We start from the raw sequence: 22,548 nt of genomic DNA, 5'->3' as shown, positions 1-22,548 counted from the left end.
AAGCAAGCTAGACATTAAAAGACAGAACCTCAAGTATGTGAGGTGTTTTTCAAGTAAATATACTGTACATTTATTTCTTTATGATATGATACACTGTCAAAAATGTTTAACAATATTTTAAATTAAAGCTCTGTTTATTCTGGAAGCACTTGTTCTGCCTATCACACCACATTACCATTTTGGTTAATCTGAGGCAAACGGAAACAACTTACTGTAATTTTGTGTTCAAGATCCATGGGTGAACAGTTTGGGCAGCTTTGTCTGTAGTCCATTTCTTCACCACATAGCACTGTGTCAGCTGTTAGCAGTCAGTATATATCTTGTTATAATCAGTCTTGGTTCCAAGCATCCACCTGTTATTCACGGCAGTTGTTGTCATCAAAAAACAATGCCAGGGCATGAACAGTTTGTCCAATTGCTAGAGTCCAGATACAGGTAACACTCTGCCAGTGTCAATCTTAGAGGAATGATGATAATGCAGGAATGTAAAACTTCACAGCAATTTACTGAGTTACACACCAAGTCAGTGTCTTCTCATGCACATTGTTTTACTTCCTCTAACAATTCACCTGACATTGGGTTTGTCATTTTAGGGAGCTGAACACTGACTGCTATGTTTTACAATCAAATACATCATTTCTAGGTGCAGACTTTCTACTTTCTCCTGGCGCTGGCATATGCTTGGTTTTGGTTGTCCTTTTAATAGGTTACAGGGTGCGGTGAAAGTGATGTCATTTGAAACTCAAATCCTGCCTGTGGTCAGACAGGAAGACCATATTTGGGCCTGGTTATTTCCCAGTTTAAACAGCTGCCCTTTTGCACATCAAAGAGCAAAAGGGAGACTGTCTGCCAGAGTTGAGATCAGCACAAGACGTAATAATGACAGAGGCTCAAAGTAAAGTAAGCAACATCCTGAGAAAGAGCAATGTTGGGACCAATGTTACTTGACCACTCCCATCTGACTAGCTGATGACCGCATTTTTCCAAGGGCTGCTGGCTGAATTCATGGAATTCACAGTGTATAATGTAGACTGCCTTGATTCCACTGACTTTGATTTCTCCTCCAAGTAAACACTGCTACCAAGACAATGTATAAAAATATGTATATCCTTTTTGTCCATAAAAGCATTTTTACTTGTACCTGAAACCTTGAGTGTGCCATCATGAGGATAACAAAATGGAAATCAACACTGGCCACATGGGTCAGAACAGAAAACCACAGCTGTGGTGGGCTGGGTGATTAGTTTGTTGCTATGTGGTGACTGTGGACCACGTGACTGGGCCCATCAGGTGCCCCCCGGCCCAGTACAGGGTGAAGCCAAAGGTTACTGTCCCCAGTACAATGAGACAGGCTTTCAGCACTGCACCAGGGGGTCTGGTGAAGCATGCGGGTCCCATGGTGGCCAGCAGGGCGGCGGTGACAGTGAGGGTGAAGAGGATTGAGATCGCGGTGTTGATGGCCACTATCTGGCCAAACTTGGCGAAAGGTACGATGACACAAAAGAAGAGTGGCACCGTGGAGATCACCGTGGTAACGGCACTGGAGACTATTGCCACGCCAACGTGGTCCACAGCAATCAAAGTCCGCCACTGCCGCAGGGCAGAGAGGTCCTGAGAAGACTACAAAAGAGGAAGAAGAGAAATACATAGCTTCCTGTGGACTATGAGTCAATTTCCCATTTCTCATTTATTGAGAAAAACCATTTTTAATCACAACAAAATGGACAAAGTAGTCTAGCTGTAGTTTGGCTGTTCACAGTCACATAAATTCACTTCATCCAACCACAGCATTTGAATACTTTCTCATTTATATTTAAATGACTTTTAACACAAATGCAATTCTTTCAAAATGTAACTACAAAAATGGGAATTAAGATAAGGGTAAACACTAAGAAAGAGACTGATCACATCAGGGTAAAAAGAGAAGAGGGGTATTCATACTGCACTGTGGCTAGCCATCTGGGGGCCTGTCTCTCCAGCAAGCAGGAATCCCTCTACCAGGTGCAAGCAGTAGTCAACTGAGGAGCCCACAAGGATGGAGAGAGAGATGGCTTCCACTGCCCCCATCTCCCAGCCAAGCCAGTACATGATCGCCACCACCAGGCAGATAACACCTACAAACAGACCATATTCATTCAGTCAGTCCCCGAGCCATTGCCACACAATGATACAGGCCTACTTATGGCCTGCACTAATTCGGTAGGATTTGTTATGCCATGAGCATAGCTGAATACACTGCAGATGTGACTTAGAGAGGGACATTAAAACTAAAAAGTAACATATGACACTATTCAAATAAACTCAGATATCAGAGATAAAATCTCAGCGTAGTGTTTGGACATTCATTCATGTCTCATCCTTGACATTCAAAACAGTATAATTAATAAGAACACTGCGATCCATTTTTGTCTAGGTATGAACAAAAAATTTTTCAGCATTGCATTACTTTAATTTTCTATTGCAGGAAACCTCAGAGAATGAGGATGACTCTTTAATGGTTAAAAGCACATAATAGTATGAATATAAATGTATATACATGATATATTAACCTCCATATGTGTCCAAGCCACTCAAAGCCCATTACAGTGCTCTTTTCTGCAAAGCAGGTGAAAACAAATACAGTCAAGGTTGTAAGTGTTGGAGTCAAGATAGAGAGACCTAACCTAAGTTGCTTACCCAGGATGGTGAGGAGAATAGGCAGCAGCAGGAGAGGGTGGGCAGTGAAAATGGACACAGCTGCTATGCAGATCGCTAATGAGAGGAGCAGACTGTAGAGGGCGCTCTCCACACCTGCAGATAGTCCAAATAGAAAATAAGAAGGTGGCCCGGTCAGAGTCTGTCCAATGGTCTGGAGTGAGCAGTAGCGTCCTTGTCAATAGTTATCATCATTAATGTTTAATGGAGATAATTAAATGCAGCTGATAACACCATTGACCTTAAGATTCAACCATGGAAGCCCCAATCAACCCTGGGCTTTTTCAAAACTCGGTGCTATCAAGCATTTTTACGTATACATACCATACCTACAGAATCGGTGGCAGTATTGCTAAGTTGGCAAAAAGTGCATAAATGGCGGGCTAAGTAGGGTCCATCTCCAGCTACGCCTCTGATGATGTTGTTGGCTAACAACATTAATTAAATGCACATGGCTCATTTCCATAAGAAGGTAAGAATGACTATGGTGAATACATTTTCGTTGGTCCTAAAGCAAGAGGCAATATTTATTACCATTTCCTTAATTGATGATGTAAGCTATTTGGATGGCTAATTCTGCAGATGCTTACTTATAACTTCTGTAGTTATAGTTGCCGTAGAGTTTACGACTAAAATAGCATGCTTAGCTGCTAGCACGCTGTCAAGAAAGCGGGAGCGGCGCTGACCAGTTCCATAATTAAGTGTGCAAATGTTAATTAACGAATCTAAAAAAAGAACGTTCACGGAGCCGATATTCTGTCTAGCGCAGGGACATCTAAAATGAGCTGGCTAATAAAATAACTCACTGAAAAATTTCAACCGACAGTCAGCTTTACCATTCAGTGTTTGGAACGAAGTAGACGAGCTTCTTATTATCCTTTGATGCAATGCCAGGCGGCTGGAACGGAGATTCAAAGAATTTGATAGCTATATAAATGGATAGAGAACTATTCTGACAGTCATCCTTTTTGCTTATGGTGATGCATGGCTCATTGGTAAGGACATCTCATAACTGGCCCCAGAGCCTGTATTTTGAAGACGAGTTCGCATTACAAAGCCTAAACCGTCTTTTTTTTTTTTCACTTGCCTAGAATTTCCATGAAGATCTGCTTCCAGTGTTCGCAGGTCTGGAACCCTCGTCGCAAAGCAGAGGATTTGGGCAGAGCTGAGAGCTGCTCCTGTAGGAAGGTTTCCCACTGGAGGAAGTCAGAGTAAGTCTGAAAAGAGGACTTCCCCTTGTAGGTGGTCTGGAAGTACAAGCAGGGAGAGGACACTTTGTGTAAGTGTAAGACATTGTGCAAGAGACTTAAAAAAAAAAGTTTTATGGGGTCCGAAGTAAGATAACTGGAAGCACACAATGGTGCCTTAGCTGTGAGGTGACTGAGAAACAAATAGCTCTGAAACACTCACTGGAATGGACTGTTATAAAAATGACTGTAAACCATACACTTCCATTTGCCATACTGTACAGTATATGTATGTATATCATGGTTCGTGGAAGTTAACAATTGCTTGTGTTTTGATTGAACACACACTGCGGCTGGTACATGGAATATCACTCACTGATTCGAAGGCCATGGACAGCCAGCGCACTGTGCCGCCTTGCATGCCCACGGCCCCATGGGATAGCTGTCCTGGCAGCAGGTTTGGTTGAGGAAGAGACTGGCACTCAGGATGGAGCAGCGGCAGGAGGGAAGACAGACTGTTTCCTGGGAGGCAGACCCAAACCAATAGATAGGCATCAGCCCAGTGAAATGAAAAGGGAAGGCTGTTACACAACTGATATCAACATACCAGACAGGAGCAGGACTGATACAATTCTCTGTAGTCCTTTTTTCCCTATGGTGTTAGGGAATCGGGGTAGCAATCTCTGACAAGTGTTTCAGAGTCTCCGTATATCAGTGTCCTGGTCCTTTCCAGGATTAGAGCATGAGCCTGGGTCAATTTCTTGAAACCATGACCCATGAACCAAAAACTGGCAATGTTTCCATTCATATTACCATTACATCTTGTTTCAATGCACCATGCCCAGCCAATCAGGGGAGACTGAGATGTATCAAGATGGTGAACAATCTACCAATATGGGAAGCATTACATTACATTATTGGCATTTAGCAGACTCTTACCAGAGTGACTTGCATAGGATACAATTTTTTATATGTTGTCCATTGTCCAGCTGGGTGTTTACTGAGGCAATTCTGGGTTAGCTACCTGGCCCAAGGGTACAGCAGCAGTGCCCCAGCAGGGAATCAAACCGGCAACCTTTCAGTTATGAGCCCCGCTTCTTTCCACTATGCTAAACTGCCACCCACAGAAAACTAATCAGTTATTCTGTTTAGCAGAAAACTAAACTCTTTTTCTTGGGGAAATGTCTGTTCTCTGGTTGCCAACAGTATGTATTTATCTTTTACTTATTTGTATTTAAGTATTTATAGTATGAAGTATTTATGCAATTATAAAATGGCTCTTGGCTTTATCCATTGCTTACTTTTGCCTCTGTATCACTGGCTAGCTCCCACCATGTTTAAACTTTTCTCTCACCCATATGTAAGATACTCACTTTCTCTGTGCAACCTAAGCTACATGCTGGCTAAGCAGCAAGTTTTTCCTGGCAAGTCAGCATTATTTTTTTCCAGAAACTTCAGAAGCACTGCTAAAGCAGTCTGTGACAGATTAAGCACTACCTGTATGGGTAAGACAGTGTTCGCCTCCATATCTATATACTGCTATATTACATTACATTAAGAGTTGGGGAGTAACGGAATACATGTAATGGCGTTACGTATTTAAAATACAAAATATGAGTAACTATATTCTGTTACAGTTACCATTTAAATTGATGGTAATCAAGTAAGTTATATTTTAAAAATATTTAGATTACTGAAGGGATTACATTACATTTTTCATTTAATTTCATTTATTTTTTTCATTCAATGTTTATTCAGTTGGAAAATCTATCTAATGATGGGCAACTCCGAGGTGTGTATCCCATATGCTCCTCATGAAAAAAAAAAAAAAAGCGCGCAGCCTGCCTGACTCACAAGACAGTAGAATGGAGAGTCAGACAGAAAGCAACCAGCGCAGCGCGTTTGTCATGGAAATACCAGCACCATTTTACTTTAAAATTTGACAAAGGTCGCAACATAATGGTACAATGCAATCTGTGATTGCCAGCAACCAAACTGCTATCCGCTTCAAAAGAGTTAACCTCTAACCTGAAGAAGCATCTTGAAGTAAGTTCTCTTTTTCATTATTTAAGCTACATTGATTGCTAGCTAGCTATCTTACATAGTTTGGCTGCACTGGATTAGCTATTCAGCTAGTTAGTAGGTGTAGTATTAAAGCTAACTAGCTAACAAATAGATACAGTGACAAAACAAGTGAAATTTCACATGTTCAAAACTGCAGTTACTCCAACAATTTTACACTACGCATAATATACATTAAGCTACTGCTTTCTCACTCACAATGTATTTAGGATGGCTCGTGCCTTTTCTAACTCATGTTTTCGTGTAATGTACAGTCTTTGAATTAACATTGTCAGTACCTGAGGGTAGGCACTGGGCTCCTCCAGGCTTGACTAAGCCTGTGTTGGCACTGATGGCTTTGCAAAGCTGGCAGAGGTGCCCAATCTCTTTGAAGAGGTCAAAGTTGGGGTCGTAGATAACACTGCCCTGTGGAGAAAATTTTCAATCAAATCAACTCAAACCAAATTCAAGCCAAATTCAGAGGATAGGTGCAGCCCTACCAATGGAATCCAGGATGTCACTCACCATGTCCCCAATGACGTGGTTGTCTTTGCGGTGGGTGCGGTTAACCCCCAGGATCCCAAACACTACGAACACCATGGCTCCTGTGTCCACCAGAGGGCGCACTGCTGGCCGTCCGCAGCCTCCACCTCCACAAGGGTTAAAGCCTGAGGTTTTTGAACTTGTGATCTGTGTTGATTCTGAGAGACAGGGCAAAGGCAGAGGAAAGGGTCATTCTAAATTAAACTGAGTAAAGGAAGTATCAGTTGCTTTTCTCAATATAAACATTAAGGATGATGAGTCCACCCACAGCATCCAAAATCTATCCCATTGAAGTAACTTATGAAGCAGCTGTATCTTTTCATTATTTCCCTCACTTACCTCCAGAAAGTGGGGTGTAGAAGGCACCCTGGGTGGGTCCATCTGGCCCAGCACTAATCACGCAGCCAGGGGGCGCTGCACACACTCGGCTGGGGTAGGGGCTACGTCTGAGCTGGGCAAAGTACAGCTTCCTGGATCACACAGGGAGTGCCTCTTCAACAGCCTGTTTGTACTGCCTCCTGCCGTTAAATATTCCTTTCACATCCTTTTCACTGACTCTCTCCATCACTTCATCACGCTCTTACCTGCTGTGATGCTGCTCAGCCGATGCCACATAAAAGCTGAACTCTGACCTCCAGCCAAAGTGGGGGTCACATGACCGTGAAGTGATCATCCAGCGCGGGTGGGGGTGGGCAGTGTGGGACACACACACTGTCATACGTGTGCTGAAGTTGCTATGAGGCCCGCTGAAGGCCTGGTTGGAGACAGACAGCACATAATCACATCCTTGTCCCATTCATTGTGTTTATGAGTCTGAGAGGGAACTGATTCTGTGGGGCTGAGATGCAATTAAAAAGAACATTTAGTACACTGTGACTACTGAGATCTGTAAATCAGAAACACATTGCACAGACAGAGCTTCCATAGCCAGTCATTACTCTGACAGTGAGCTGAGCATCCGCATTTAAAAAGGCAATCATACTCCCTTTTCGGCCATACCTAGATATTGAAAGATATTTTATTGGGATTATAAGGACCTGGTTTCCATTGGTAATGACTACGGCTGTTTTTTTTTTTTTTTTCTAGGAGGATTTAGGTATTGTCTCCAGGGCTCCATCTCACCTGGAAGGATGGGACCTCCCCATTCCCCGGTGTTAGGGCTTTCCAGGGTGAGGGCACACTGGCATTTAGGGAGAAGCGGTAAAGGGTGATGGCAGCACCAACATCCAGCTTGGACACATAAACTGTGAGTAGAAGATCTGTAACAGGGAAAACAGGCTATGGTGGAGAAACGGTCTCAATTTCCATATACTTAGTCATGAGTCCTCTTATAGTACTTTCAGATTTGCTTGTCAGTAAAGCAGCTAGACTCACTTCTAGTTGCAAAAAATTAGGATTAGAGCTTGATGTACTGTGAAAAAAGCTAAATGCATGACAAAGATGATTTTTTTTTTCTTTTCTTTCTTTTTGGTAGAAATTCAATATGCAGAGCTTGGCTTTGACTCTGACCTTTTTTGGTGACCGTGGAGATGGGTTTGGTGGAGGCGTGTGACTCTGAATATGTTTGGCTTGAGGGGTGCTGCTGGGGAGGTGTCCCAGGCACAGAGGGGCAGGGATGGGCAACACTATGCAAAGAGTGGGGCTTCTCCATGAACAGACCTATAAGGAGCAATTAAAGATTTTTAATCGCACCCACTCACCCGCACATATGGTCACATGTGTTCACACTCATGCACAAGGCGTCCTGTGAAAACAAGCCACTTATATTGATTGATACTGGAATCATTCCTGGCCCACACAATCACAACACATCACACTCCTTTCTTTGGGTATGTGCTTCTTCGTGATCATCTCTGGAGCGTTTCAGAATTCAAGCCTTTGGAGTCTCAGTATGTGGCTGCGTAATGTACATCCGCACAGAGCAGAGTTAAATGATGCTAAAGCAAACAGTCACAGTAAGTATGGTACCTTACCAGAGCACATGTGGCAGGAGATGCCCTGCGCACTCAGATTACTGCGCAGCTCCAGCAGGGTCTGCAGGTTTGTGTTGGATCGGAACAGCAGCGGGGCGCGACTGGCTGGGCGCAACATGCAGCAGAACCCTGCCGACACTAGCAGAACCAGGACGTAGAGACCTGAAAGTTGAGGGAGAAGGAGGGAGGAGACACAGAGTGTGAACAGTTGGGATGAGAATTAAACTAAAATTGGAAAGGTGTGGGGGTCAGAGAAGGATCCAGGAACAGTGAAGGAGGATGAATAAGTGAGTGATCTTGCCTACAATCACTCTGCGTTTTTCCACCACTGGTTCTGCCACCCAACGCTGCAGTACCCCTTGGAGGCCAGCACTGACCAGCCCTGCTCCACCCTGCCCAGAGAGGGGTGGGGACGTCTCCACTGCCAGAGACAGCAGCTGGGTGTCATTGTCTGGATCACAGGACCCTGAGAGAGAGAAACAGGGGGATGGGGGGTGGAGAGACACATTAGAGGAGAAGTTTGGTTGTAAGTTTTTTTTTTTTTTTTTTGGGTCTTTCACTTTGCAGAATTTGTTTTGCTTTCCCAGCTTCAGCTCATGCTAAACTGATAAGGCAATGCGCTTACCTGACTCTAATTCCACTGACATTAGGGCGATGTCATCATCCTGATCTGACAAGGGGGTGTGGCTGATTGACACCCCTGAGTGACACCTGAGGGAGGGGTGAGGAGGTTATAGCCTGAGGACCATGGTGTCCATTGGATAGAAAAACAGAATTCACATCCACCAGGAACTTCATCCAAATCCACAGAAAACAAATGTTTTTTTACTGTGTTAGACAGCTGCTCTCCAGGGGCGCTACATACTGGCTCCACAAACACAACGCAGCAGGCATCATGAGGCACACCCACAGCCAACAGCAGCTGACGATCAGGGCCATGAACAGGCCAAAGTCATGGACTGCTGGGATCTGGAAGAATGCACACCGGCACACACAAAACCCCAGAGAATTTACTCAGTTCTAAACTGCTCAACAGCACAGTCAGCACTTCCCTTCTCAGCGAAAGATATGAGTGTAAAGAGATTTTGATGTAAGTACTTTAGGATTTTATGGTTGCAATATTGAATGAGTGTCAGGAAATGGGAAGGCATCCAAAAAGCCGGGAAGTGACTATTATGTAATCTGATGCGAGATCATTCATTTCGAGATGAAACAGAAAGAGAATACATATATTTCCTCTTGAGCAAAATATCAGGCTTCAAGCAAGAGGACCGCAGGCTACAACAAAACAGTACAAATGCGCAGTTTTGTTCTTATCTAGATCTTCACCTTCTGTGTCTCAGTACCTGGGAGAAGGTGTTGGCTGCATAGGCGGCGGCAGTGGTGAAGGAGGTCAGGAAGGTGGCTCGTCCGGCGGTCTTGACCGTGTAGACCATGCGCTGCCCTGGCTGGACCAGATGAAAGGCCTGCCTGAATGTGCTGATGAACACAAAGACGTCGTCCACACCTGGGGAGAGAGGGAGAGAGCGAGATCACAGCAGGGGAGAGGAAGAGCAAAGGTGCATCAAAGAAAAGTGGGGGAAAAAAAGATCAGAGGAAATTTACAATACACCAAGGATCAAAAACTGGAGTCGTAGCCATCTATCAGATGGTAGCTTGAGGCGCTCACAACAGTAATAGTTGGTAATGCAGCCAGACAATCCACTGAAATGTATCACTGGCCATCCTAAGAAAGTTTATGGTTAGTGAGCAGCTGCTGAAGAGAGTCATGTTTTCAGTGTCTCCCTTAAGCATTCCAGTTAGAGGTGGAATGAATACAGGATGAGCCCTGGCTTACCGATGCCAATGATGACAAATGCTGCCACTCCGTTAAGGATGCCCAGGTAACGGATGTCAAAGACCACGTGGTACAGAAAGAGAGCCATGAGGCAGCTCAGACCAATGCTGGCGAGCCCAAAAAATGTCAAGAACACTGTGGAAAGAGAGAAATGGAAGTCAAATCTCATATTAACATTTGCGTATTGTGTTATTAATCAACATGACCTTTTTCAAGCTAGGCTCAAGAACAGAACAGGCTCAAGAATTAAGAACACTAGGTACAAATCAGGAATCCTGCTTGTAATGGCAAATTCCAAAAGGGAAGAGAGGTGTGAGTTGCTGTACCTGAGAGGAATCTCGGTGTGACAGATCTGCAGCTGGCTGCTTCTGACAGCAGGTTCAGTTTTCTGGTTGGCTATTTTTGTAAAACTGTCTTTTCTCCTTTTTAAGCAATCATTTTGGAATCAACATTAGGATCTTCTCATCAGAGCAACCTCTGCAGTCATACAAGTATGCTGAAGCAATACAAATGCAATCCTTCTATACACTTTCACATAGCCATGGATATTTTGCATACTACAAGTCCCACAGAGCAACATAATGAAGTGGAAGATTGGTGCTACTCCACTGGCATAGTCTAAACAGCTCTGAGGCGTCTGATGACTTACAAGGTGCTTCAGAGCTGTGAGACATGACCCTGCAGACATACCTACTCCTACCAGAAGGAAATGAATCTACTGCCAGGGTGTGACACAGCTGGGATCGAACAGGCTGTTAGGGGTCAGCCTTCACTCAAGACAAGTATCTTGCCGACAGAGCCAGTAGCCTGGGTGACTATTTTTGAGAGCAAGTTGAGTGTGAACAAGCTGTAGATAGCGGTTTCTCACAGCAAGGTCAGTCTGAACAAGATGTGGATGGCTATTTCAAAGAGCAGTGTCAGGGTGACAGAGCTGTGAATGGCTGTTTCTTACAGCAGGGTCAGTGTGACAGCTGAGGTTGTCTGTTCCAGAGAGCAGGGTCAGTGTGACAGGTGTGTGTCTCCGTACCTGAGAAGGAGGTCAGGATGTAGACCAGTGCAGTGATGCAGCCACCGCTGATCAGTGCCAGCAACATGTCACTGTGGAAGGTGCGTCTGACCTCATCATCAAAGAGCTCCGTGCCCCCATATAGCACCTTCACCTGACTGACAGATAAACGGACAGAAAGACAGGCAGTAACTGTAGACTGCAATAAACCTTACCAGCGTGAGTGTTTTATTCACCTGTCATTTCCACTGCCCTCAACCATGCCAGTGATTTTGATTTCAATTTTTTTTTTCATGGCATTTTTCAAATTATTTAGTTTAAATATTCCATACAATATTTCAGTATTTCGCTAGTATATATTCCACTTAATAAAACCTTCTGTGTGTGTTTTTTTTTTAAACAAGCAGTGTTGTATCTCCCATTGTTTTATCCTTTATAAATTAGCAATTGGGCTGGCAAAGTTTGAGGGTGTGTTCAGGGGTAAAAGAACCACTGAATGCATAACATAAAACCATCAGTCCATCAATAATTCATATTAAATTTTAACTCCAGAACATGTTTACACCACTGGTGATATGTTATGCAAGATCATATCATATCATATGAACCAGTAATTGGCTTTGTGTGACCTAGACTTTAATATCCCATGACTTCTGGTCTTGGCCCTTGATCTGAATTATGTTAATTTGGACATATAATTGCTGACCATTTCCTTTCTCACTCATTAAATTATTCATTTATCTGGCATACACCATTATGCAGGCTGACTTGCAATGCTCATGATTTTGCACTGTACATGGTCAGAAACCCAATTATGAGGGTGTGCAACAGGGATTCAGACTTGCAAATCTTAGGTCCATAGAACTACATTTACATTTACATTTGTTCATTTAACAGATGCTTTTTATCCAAAGTGACTTACAAGTGAGGCAGAGTACAATGCAAGCGAAAAGCCATATAAGGAGTCAACAATATTAGAAGTGCTGCATGACCAAGTTTCAGTGGTTGGTCAGACAAGGTACAAGCTAGCTGGAAGAGATATGAGTGCATTAAACCCTAGATTTGATTTTTTTAATAAGGAAAACGGTTTAAGATACAAGAAACTGGTTTAGGTGGTAGTGTTTCAGGTGTTCAGGTGAGCACGGAAGAGCTGTATCTTCAGATGTTTCTAGAAAGTAGAACTCTAAACATTACACCAAACTCTAGCCCACACAGCTAGCTCTGTGGTGTGCATGTAAATCCAGACATGCAGTAATAAGAGATCCTGAATCCCAGACATCACTTCTTCAGAATGGATTCTGTGAACCAGTTGCACCAGAACTCCCACAGCACAAGTGGTATTCCTAAAGAACCGACAAAGAATCGTCAGCTGACCTGGTGGACTGGTGGGCCAGGATGTCGGCATATTGGACCACAAAGCTGCGGAAGCGGCGCCTCTGCTCCTCGGGCCGGTCCTGCAGAGAGAAGAAGGAGGGCAGCGGGGCCCCGAAGTGGATCTCACTGCGCAGGAGGGAGCTTCGCAGAGTGTCCGGCGTCAGGGTTTCATCCACATACCAGTAGAACTGCGGATGAGTTATGGCGAGGCTCAAGGCACCTGGGAGGAACAGAGACAGCGCCTAATCAGTGCTTCATTCTTCTTTCATTTCAAACAGTTATCTGTGGTATGTCATAGCTGATACATTACTGTTACACTGAGTTGATGTGACATGACTCATACCCAGAAACGCATAAACACTCACACTGGAAATGTCAGTCTTAACAGAGCAATTTTAAGATGCAGCTATACTCCATACTTTCACACATACGTTCAGCACATTCATTCCTCAAACTCACCATGGATGTCGGCCAGGTCAGGGCCCATGCCATCATAATAGATCTTGCCCCCTCGCTCACTGGGGAAGAGGTAGGACAGGAGGGAACTGGGAGGAGAACAGTAGGAGGGCCCCAGAGGGAGGTCTCTCAGAACCTCCAGGGGCTTCCAGCAGAACTGACGAAACTGAGGGTGCTGCATAACCAGGCGCTCCACCCTGTGGATGGTGCGCAGGCGTTCCGGGGTGAAGATGTTGTTATCCCCTTTGCCCTGGGCCAGGAACACCAGCTCCATCCTCCACAAAGCTTGGCTCTGCAGGTAGGAGTAATATGGCGCTCCTGCCACAAACCGGGGGACCCTGACGAGATGGGGAGATCTTCCTTTTTCCACATCTCCTTGAGCCTTTTTGGCTTCATGATTCTCATGTTCTATGAGTCTAGTTGTATTCCCGTCATTCTCCTTGTTCCCTTCTGCACCCCTCTGACCTGAGCTCCTGTTCTCTGCATTTTCTAACCTGTATAATTCATCATCCCCTTCGTGCAAAGGCCTTTCTTCAAACAGGTTCTGTCTCTCAGCTTTTGAAAACCTGCTGCTGTTATACCCTCCTCCCACAGAAGAGGCTCGCCCCCGCTGTGTCTTCAGCCTGTCTAGTAGCAAGTCTCTCAGGGCACGGGAGGCATAGTCGTCTACATCGCGTCTGCGTCTGTCCCAGGAGCCCAGCTGGGTCTTCAGAGCGATGGTCAGCGCGTCAAAACGCTGGGCAGAAGAATGACTGCGAACCTCGAAGGCGCTGTAGGACAGGTCGATGTCCAGGGGAGGGCAGCGCAGGAACATGTAGGCTGCGAGGACACAGGGCAGGAGAACTCCAACTGCCAGGACCAGCCCACACAGCCAGGGCTGAGTGTACACCCAGCCCACTGCCTCCCACAGACCCCGAACTCCACCATCCTCAGCAAAGCTGCACTGTCTCTCCACCTCTTCCTCTACCTCCCCTTCCTCCTGCTCCTCATCATCCTCAAGACTCCAATCTGCCTGAAGCAACAAGGGCTCATCTTCGGACTCCATCACCACACCTGCCTTAGACACAGAGACACGCATCCTTTGATCACCACTCGTCTTTTTTTTTTTTTTTTTTTACATCTTTGTTGTCCCAAACATGTTAACATTGCGATAAAACAGGAATGATTTAGAGAGCAGTCATTAAAGCGTGCTGGACTGTTGCCCTATTTGACTTCTAGCAAGGGCACGCACGTTAAATCCGTCTTTCAACAGCTTCAGCGGAGGGTTCCTCTTCAGTGCGGAGAAAAGTCAAGGGGAGGATTTGGAAAGAGGACAGAATGTGTCTCCAGGGCCCGAGCACACGCTCGGTCTCCTGAGCCCTCAGTTTATGATGCGGAACACAGAACGGCCGGTAATTTATTCCCCTCACTCTCTCCTTTGCTGCGAGCGGGCTGAACTCTCCACGGGAGATCTCTGTAAGCAGCTTTTGCCATATCAGCAGCTGACTTAAATTTGGCAGAACAGTTGCAAATTAAATCATCTTGGGCGTCTAATTGGTGACAGAGAGTGAGGGGTGCTGGATATGAGTGGTGCTCAAGCTCAGTAACAGACAACCCCCAGCGGCAACTAACCGCTCTCAACTGTTGCCTCATCTGCCCCCCCACTAGTATGAACAACTCTGCAAACTTTGTATTCAAGTGGCAAAAGACCGGATAAGTGCAGTCTGGCAGGGACTCTGTCATCTACCATCAGGGGGGAGTGAGTTCCTGTGGAACTCTTCTCTCCACTACAGGTGTTGAATATTTACACTCAAGTGTACATCCCCTGCTTTTGGTGGTTAGCTGACTGAAAGCTTTCAGAATCAGAATCAGAATAGTCTTTATTGTCATTGCACAGTGGGGGTACAACGAAATTGTGGGATCTTTAAGAACTAGCTATAACAATAGTTTTAGAATTTACCATCGCTCATCAACAGGGTTATGTCATGTGCTCCAGTGACTCTGAAAGACACTTTTGTGGACAAACGTCTACACAAGACCAATCCAACAACCCTGTTTTTAAAGAAATATTTTTGGATGCTTTGTTAGACCATCGTGGTATGGGGCACTCTCCACTGAGGAAGCATCTCTCCTACAATCCCTCACACAGAAAGAAGCAGCCCAACATCTGCGTCCGCGGTGAGCATCTGGCATCTGGCATTGTTTCCCCGACCATTTCAGAGGACAGACTCATTAGGCACAGGAAATGTCCATGAGGGGGATTAGGAGGGGGGCTGGGGCTCCTACTGCTGCCAAAGTCACCTACAGTACCTGCTTAGAGTTTGTTCTCTAATAGGAAGCGCACTGTCTTCCTCTGTAGAGCAGGTGCGCTGCAACTTAACTGCACAGGTTGTGCAGTCTGCCGTGGATAATAGATAGTTTTCATGTGCATTTTAACATCAATAGCATCTCTCTCTACAATAGGGAGAAAGAGAGCTTCATTGGTCCCCTATCTATAAACCATTCATCAAGGTATGTTGTGCAGACTCAAAGCTTAGTAAAGTAACGCTGTGTATTCTATCTAAACTGCCATTTGGACGGCCGGGCGCATGCAATTTTATTGTGCATTGAAATTGCGCTTCTAACATCAGGCAGTGGGAGATTACAGCCATGCATCTCAGAGTAATCTCCCTCTGAAAAGCAACTGAGACACATCCATTTTTCTCGGTGATGGATTCAAGCACTCCGCTTTGCCAAATGTACAATTTCATCAGCACATTAATTATGAGAGAAGCGCAACCGTGGGGAGCTTCGCAACGAGCAGTACGGGGGGCAGGAAACATGTTTACAAGATGAAAATAAACCCGCTCTTTTTCTCTCAACCAGGAAGCAGGGAGACTCTATCAAAGACTGTGCAGATTTAGAGCAAAAATGAAAGACCACGGAATCAGTGCTGTCTGGGATGCAGAATTTACATCTGTTCTATCTGGTTAAATCACTGTCATTCTCTGGACCCAGATTTATGCTACAGTGCCCGTTCAGAATGGTTTTATGCACAGACCCCAGTATTGAATGCGACGTGCAAATTTCAGAGACCGTCCTCTGTACATATTGCAGTTATTCCCTGATGCTTGTGGGCTGTAGTCCAGTATTTTTATGGGTCTCTATATCTTGCTTTTTGACAGCATAGATCCAGAGATTTCATTATGGTAAGAAACAGGTATACAGTATTTAAAATGTTAAGACTTATTTGAAGCAGAGTGCCTTCACCACACACACACACAAAAGTCTAATCAACAAGCGCGGCAATGAGCGCGATGCTTGTTGTGTCACCAATGGACCTCAGCGTGTTTATTCTTAATTAGATGCAGTCAGACAACCAGCAGCAGACAGATGATTGCAGTCATCTGTCCTCTGTGCTGTTGTGGCTTTCGGGGTCCCGTGGCGTTAGTGTCACTTCATATTTACAGCAGGGTGCCTTCACTGCCAGTCGCTGAGGTGCCCCATCACTGACCCAGCCCTAACACAGAAGTAATGACAGCAGCCTCATATATTCCACTAACTGTAAGTAGATGTGTGTGTGTGTGTGTGTGTGTGTGTGGGGGGGGGGGTACATTTTTCTAAAGACTTCTGCTAAAAATAAAAAAACACACCCCTGACACCTTTCTTGCCCCCCTCTCCCCCCCAAGACTCATCTCTTTCTCATTCCCTCAGCCGCTCTGCAAATTCAATTTGGTGTAAATTCATGGAGCGCACGAGGTTGTTTAAAGGGACATTAATCTCAATCGAGCGCGCCGGGAAGACATCGCTTATGTATGAGCAAGCGCCTCCAGCAGGAGCGACCGGATCGTGCATCACGGATTTTACCTCCTTCACACAGACACGCATGTGGAGGGTTTATGTTCAAGTGGGAAGAAAATGACACATTAGCTTTCATCAGTTATGGTTACATCAGTTTGCAAGATGCATAAGAACTCCTACCCCTGCTTCATCCATCCTCAGTATGTGTAACTTATCTCTAATAATGATGGAAGGAATTGCTGATTGCCAGACATGTATGTTTAGAGATATTTATTCCTCCTTGCCCTGAGCTTCTACTGTGAAATATAGGAGGTTATGGAGAAGGTGTGCACCTTGATCTCAGCTGGAGACAGGAGGCAGCTGCCCATCTCTCAGACCCCACAGTAGTCAGTGACCCCGTGTCAAGGTCTTATTCCCCCACCCAACAGCTCCATCCAGCTGCTGAGGTTTGACAGGGTGGCTTTTGACCGCTGCTCACCCACTGACATTTTGTCCTGCTTTGTGCTGTCAGAGCCGGATGGGGGGTGGGAGGGGGGGGGGGGGGGGGGGGGGGAGTCATTCAGTTGTTCATGGACATTAAATGCCATCATTGAAGGTAAAGTGGATGGCTTACTCCAGTGCATTTGATGTAGATCTCCTGTATTGTAGAATTATGGCCAAGTGATGAGTGCATATTGATCATTCATATTTGCAGGGCTAGTGTCAAAGTGGTTATAGTTCCCATGTGTCTATTGAAATTATATGCCAGGGCAGCTGACAAAAAAACTGAAATGCACAAATCAGATGTGAAATTGGAGTGTGGGTTATCGGAGGAATCTTACCTGTGCCCGGAGAGGAGAAAGGTGTTAGGTGGTGGGGATGTCCAGTCCGGTACCTTTCCCTTTGTTGTATGGAAGCTGGTCCGGTGTCTCCTCAAACTCAATTCTTGGATATGAACCCGACTCTCTTTGTGGATGTGGGTCCTGTCTTTATGGTTGGTCCACGAGGGACAGAAACAGCACTTCTGGCTTCTGACGGCTAGGATTGTGAGGAGCTGAGTCAGGGAGCCAAAACACCTCTCCTTCTGTGTTTCTATTTCTCTCCCTTTCCCACTGTCTCCCCCTCCTCTGCAGCTGGTTGTCCGGGCGACGGAGCGAGCGAGTGAGTGTCAGTTCTTTCACTCTTTCAACTGCTCTCTCCTCTCCTCTCCTCTCTCACTGCTTTGTTCACACTCCCTTCCAGACTGGCTCACCAATGGGAGAATGAGAGGGAGGGGGCAAATAGCCCCAAACCATGGAGCTGGCCCAGACGGGGAGAGGTTCAGTCCACACAGGGATGGCAGTGACTCACCACAGATCTGGAAGGGCATTTCGTGTTGGTTCTGAGATCCTTTCAGTCTCACAACATAAACCAACGTGAGGCTTGTGCAAACAGACGACAGCAGTGTCCCCCCGCTTTTCAGAGGATGGGGTTGGTACGGTCTAACCAGTGCTCCAGAGAAAGATGAGGGGGAGAGAGAGGGAGAGAGAGAGAGAGAGAGAGAGAGAGAGGGAGGAATGAAAAAGGTGTCTGAGGAGAGGGGGAGTTGAGTAATTGAAGAATACAGAAGACACAAGGTGAATAAAAAAGATATTTTGGAAAATGTAATTTGCAGCTGTGGTTGTGAGTGAGTGAGTGAGTGTGTGTGTGTGTGTGTGAGTGAGAGTTGGAGATAAGGTTGGCTAATACTGGCAATAAGAGGCCACAGGCGACAGCAGGGGGAAAAAAATGTACATGTGTCTTTCACCTGTGGGAACATGTTTATCTGCTTCCATGTGGATCCATCAGTGTCTTCAGCCTTACCATGTCAGCTTGTCCGCATGAGTTTGGTAAAATTCTGCTGTTCAGAACGTGCAGTGTCAGGTTTTTTCATTCAGCCTGTCATTCAAGGAATGGGCTGTCAGGGGTGCAGTGTCAGATACAGTTTCACCTGTCAGTGTGCTGCTGTTCAGGGTTTTCAGAGAATGCCAATGTTTTCTACAGTCCATGTGTCTTTTCATTGTGCTTTTGTGCACCTTTAGTGGGTGACTTGGTCAGGAAGTTTATAGTGCTTTCCAATCACCCTATTGTTTGATTATCCCAGTGTTTGACTTTACAGTACCACTGTCGCATTGCTGAAACATGCAGTGTCAGTGTGTGTTTCTTTGGGGCAGTTATCACCAGGGACGTGGCAGTGACTCTGGCTTTTGCAGCAGCTTCTGCTTGTTATTGAACTGTCTGTCTTGAGCTTAAACATTTGTATCTCCCCCACTTCCACCTCTTTTCTCTCCCCATCCACGCTTAACCCCCACACCACCCCACCCCACCCCCACACCTGACCCCCGCCCCCACTTCAGCCTTACCCCACGCAGACACACAATCCATCAAGATGCTAAACAGCAGTATTACAGCAAAGCCTGACATTTAAATTCCTGCTGGCATTTTCACTTAGAGCAAATGGGGGAGGCTGAGAATGAGGAGGCAGAGGGGAGAGAGGGCTTCAGAATCAGTCAATCCGTCTGCAGCATGCAGGCCACTTCATTAGCGCCTGGTCAGAATGCACCCGCACGAAGCCAGAGAGTGCACCACATGGCAACCGTGGACTGTGTCCACCTCCCCTGCACCCAGGACCTCGCCACTTTGTCTTGCGTGTCCTTAATTACTGAGTAGAGCTTTTTCCGCTGCGTTGCGGCCACTGTGTAGTCCGTACCTCTGCATCAGTGCGGGGCTCACAGTGCATGACTGACACCGTCACGGTGTGGGTTCCTCCTCCTCTCCCACCGATGATAACTGACAGTAATGACCTGTCAGCTTTAATTAATTAACCCAGACGGCTCATGTTTAATTCTACACAAAGGTGTCTGATGCAAAAAGAGCAGTGCGCTTCTGTGGAGGGAGGAGATAGAAGAGAAGGCGGATTGATTTGGGGTCGGCTTTCAATCGAACCTGACCACACATGCATGAGAATAACAAGCAGCAGTTTACAAAGGTATACCTGTCGAATTCGTTTTCAGGGGCAGTGATGAGTATACAGGAATCATTGGGCAGATTGTGGAGGGTGGTTTTCTTGTTTCCCATCCAAAGTGTTTAAAACAGTAGTTTGGGTCTATACAAAACCACAACCTGCATTACAGTGAGGATGCTGACTTGCTTAATCAACCACATGTGCGGCACCTGCCTCAGTGGTCCATGGCAGCCATTTTGCACCAGAACGCACATTACACATCAGCCGCTGTGGGGAACAAGGGACCTGATTGGCCAATTTGACAAAGGGGGAAGATTAGCTGGCTGGGACAACATGAACAACTTGATCAGGACTCATTGTTTAACACCACTGCTCTTTGCAATAAATATTGCATGGCCTTTTTAATGACTGCAATTTAACATTTCATCCTAAAGATGTGCATACCAAACGTGAAAAGATACATATCGCTCTATTTCTGTATGAATGTTCTTTTTGAAAATGAAACGGACAGACTTTGGAGATTAATTGAATGTTTTTTGTGTCATTTGGTTCATTGATCATTCATGACTGATGTTTGAGGGATGCTATGTGTACTATATATAGCTCTAAACACTGCATTGCTGTGGACCAGCTCCGCGCCCAAATTTGTATGATTCTGCAGATAAAGGTGTCAGCCAAATCAAAGGAGGATGATGCTTTGAAGGAAAATGCTGAGGTTAACACCTCTCGGGTAAAGAGAAATCGACCTGGATCTGGCAATTCTGACAGGGGCCGTCATCTGTAACTACCTTTGATGCCCGTGTCCGATGGGGACAAATGTGATGGATTGTTGTAATTTGGATTCAGTTTTTTTTTTCTTTTTAGTATTCACCAACCGTTTCACCTTAATGAGACAAGTGTGGGTTTTCAGAAATGCTGCGAGAACACAAGATATTAATGTGAAATTACCTCGTGTAAATAGAAAAACCTGCAATCAATGATTCATTAAAAAATTGTGGAAATGTATCACAACGACAGAATCATACACAAGAGCCTTTGGGAGATAACCAAAATTAATCCAAAGGAACATTATTTCATGAGTGTGAGCATAGTCTCGCGCTAGTAAATACAGCTAATTTTGACAAAGTGATAAGAATCTGTGGCCATTCTTCTGTAAACACTGTTGTCCCCACAGTGGTTTATTCTAGTTCAAATATGCATTTTGCTAACAAAGTCATGTACACCTCAGATAGTAGTGATGAGGAGTTAACAAGAGTCAATGAGAACACAAGAAGTAAAACCAAAAAACGCAGTGAACCAGAACAAGTCAATCATCAGGACGAGAGTAGGTTAAACACTACCGTTGAATTGTTTAAGGATAATTACTGCAGTGAAAAATAAATGACAATTATTTAAGGCATTTCACTAATCGTGCCCTAATTGCCCTCCTCAAATTGGACCAGAGAACTCATGACTGCCCCCATGGCATGCTTCCTAGCGTGCGTCTGACTGTGCCATTAACATTGTTTAAAGTGGCGCACTGCACAGTGAGATTTCACTCTCTGCTAATTGCATTATAAAGTGGAAGCACGGTGTGCCACAGCATGAAGGCTCCAAATGAACGTCCCCTGGACCCATTATCATGACGATCAGCACCCTGTTTGTTTTTGCTCCTCACTCACAGCTCCTGGCCAGTACAGCCTCCGCCTCAGATCATTAACCACCCTGGCAGCCCTGGAGAATTTACGTTAAGCTTCAGAGCTACTTGTAGATACTGTAGCTGACGAATGGCTAAGGGAAGTAGTGGCCAGCTGTGAGGCCATAGTGTGCCTGGATCGAATTCTGCTCGTGCTCAATTAGCTGATCGGATATGCTCCTTATTCGGTTCAAGGAGATGAACTCCTTGGAAGCCAGAGATGTGAAGAGAAGGTTGAAATCTATTGAACTGGTGCCTTATTGTAGCACAATATTTCTGCCACCTTTGTGTTCCTGTCGTCAGGAGAGGTGCATGGTTTAATTGACTTCACATTGTGCCGTTCTAATACAAATCCAACATCCCCTCTTTCAATCTTTCCTTATTGCAATGCAGGAAGTCCCAGATGGACAATTGTTTTGCAAAGAGCCATCACATTTCTATAGAAATTCCTTGCTGTAGCTGTTGGGAGATTCAGGTGTGATTAAACGCCTGCTCTTCGATCAACATGTTTGTGTATACCGTTTGTAAGATCCCGAGGAACAGTAGGAGAGAGACTTTCATTTCCCGGCCCCGCTCAATAAGCTGAGCCGTTCGATTCTAATCCTGATTTTGACATCCTCAAAAGGAAATTGACGCCAATGCTTTTCCTTCGCCTGATGGGTTAGCATTTTTTTTTACACTGACGATCCATAAGTGATCTTGCTCTCCTTTTTTCCTGTGCAGAGGCACCAGTATTTGGTGTTAGTAAAGTGTGTACCTGCAACACTGCATACATTCTGGCTGAGACAGTAATCAGAGAGATTCAATGAACCTGTTAATTGCATACTTGATTTGGATTTGACATCACTTGACAGCTATGTGCTGGTGGACATTTGTGAAAGAAGTGTGATTTGTGGTTGCTATTCTTGTGAATGATACATGTAACACATTTCTGGCATTTGTTTCTGATTAGTATACTGATTAGTGTTCAACAGAATAGATTAATAAGATTAATTACTTGCTGAACTGCCTGTCTTAGGGC

At 45.1% G+C, this 22,548-nt stretch overlaps 1 protein-coding gene across 1 annotated transcript; it reads right to left on the bottom strand.

The window, feature by feature from the left end:
• Nucleotides 1–1,236: 1,236 nt before the first annotated feature.
• Nucleotides 1,237–18,042, bottom strand: disp3 (dispatched RND transporter family member 3). The gene is made up of 21 exons (XM_036527169.1): nucleotides 17,712–18,042; nucleotides 13,135–14,188; nucleotides 12,676–12,895; nucleotides 11,323–11,459; nucleotides 10,296–10,430; nucleotides 9,805–9,965; nucleotides 9,288–9,427; nucleotides 9,084–9,169; nucleotides 8,760–8,924; nucleotides 8,459–8,620; nucleotides 7,995–8,144; nucleotides 7,608–7,744; nucleotides 7,070–7,239; nucleotides 6,825–6,955; nucleotides 6,468–6,643; nucleotides 6,242–6,368; nucleotides 4,258–4,403; nucleotides 3,782–3,941; nucleotides 2,677–2,790; nucleotides 1,942–2,114; nucleotides 1,237–1,620 (listed from the first exon to the last, which is right to left on the bottom strand). The coding sequence occupies exons 2-21, from the start codon at nucleotides 14,174–14,176 to the stop codon at nucleotides 1,252–1,254; spliced, it is 4,101 nt and encodes a 1,366-aa protein (XP_036383062.1). The 5' UTR covers nucleotides 14,177–14,188; nucleotides 17,712–18,042; the 3' UTR covers nucleotides 1,237–1,251.
• Between the last annotated feature and the right edge of the window lie 4,506 nt (nucleotides 18,043–22,548).

This window comes from Megalops cyprinoides, chromosome 4 (assembly GCF_013368585.1).
Source record: "Megalops cyprinoides isolate fMegCyp1 chromosome 4, fMegCyp1.pri, whole genome shotgun sequence".
Lineage (NCBI taxonomy): Eukaryota > Metazoa > Chordata > Actinopteri > Elopiformes > Megalopidae > Megalops > Megalops cyprinoides.
The sequence above is the reverse complement of the archived record's forward strand: the minus strand, read 5'-3'. Positions and strand labels throughout refer to the sequence as shown.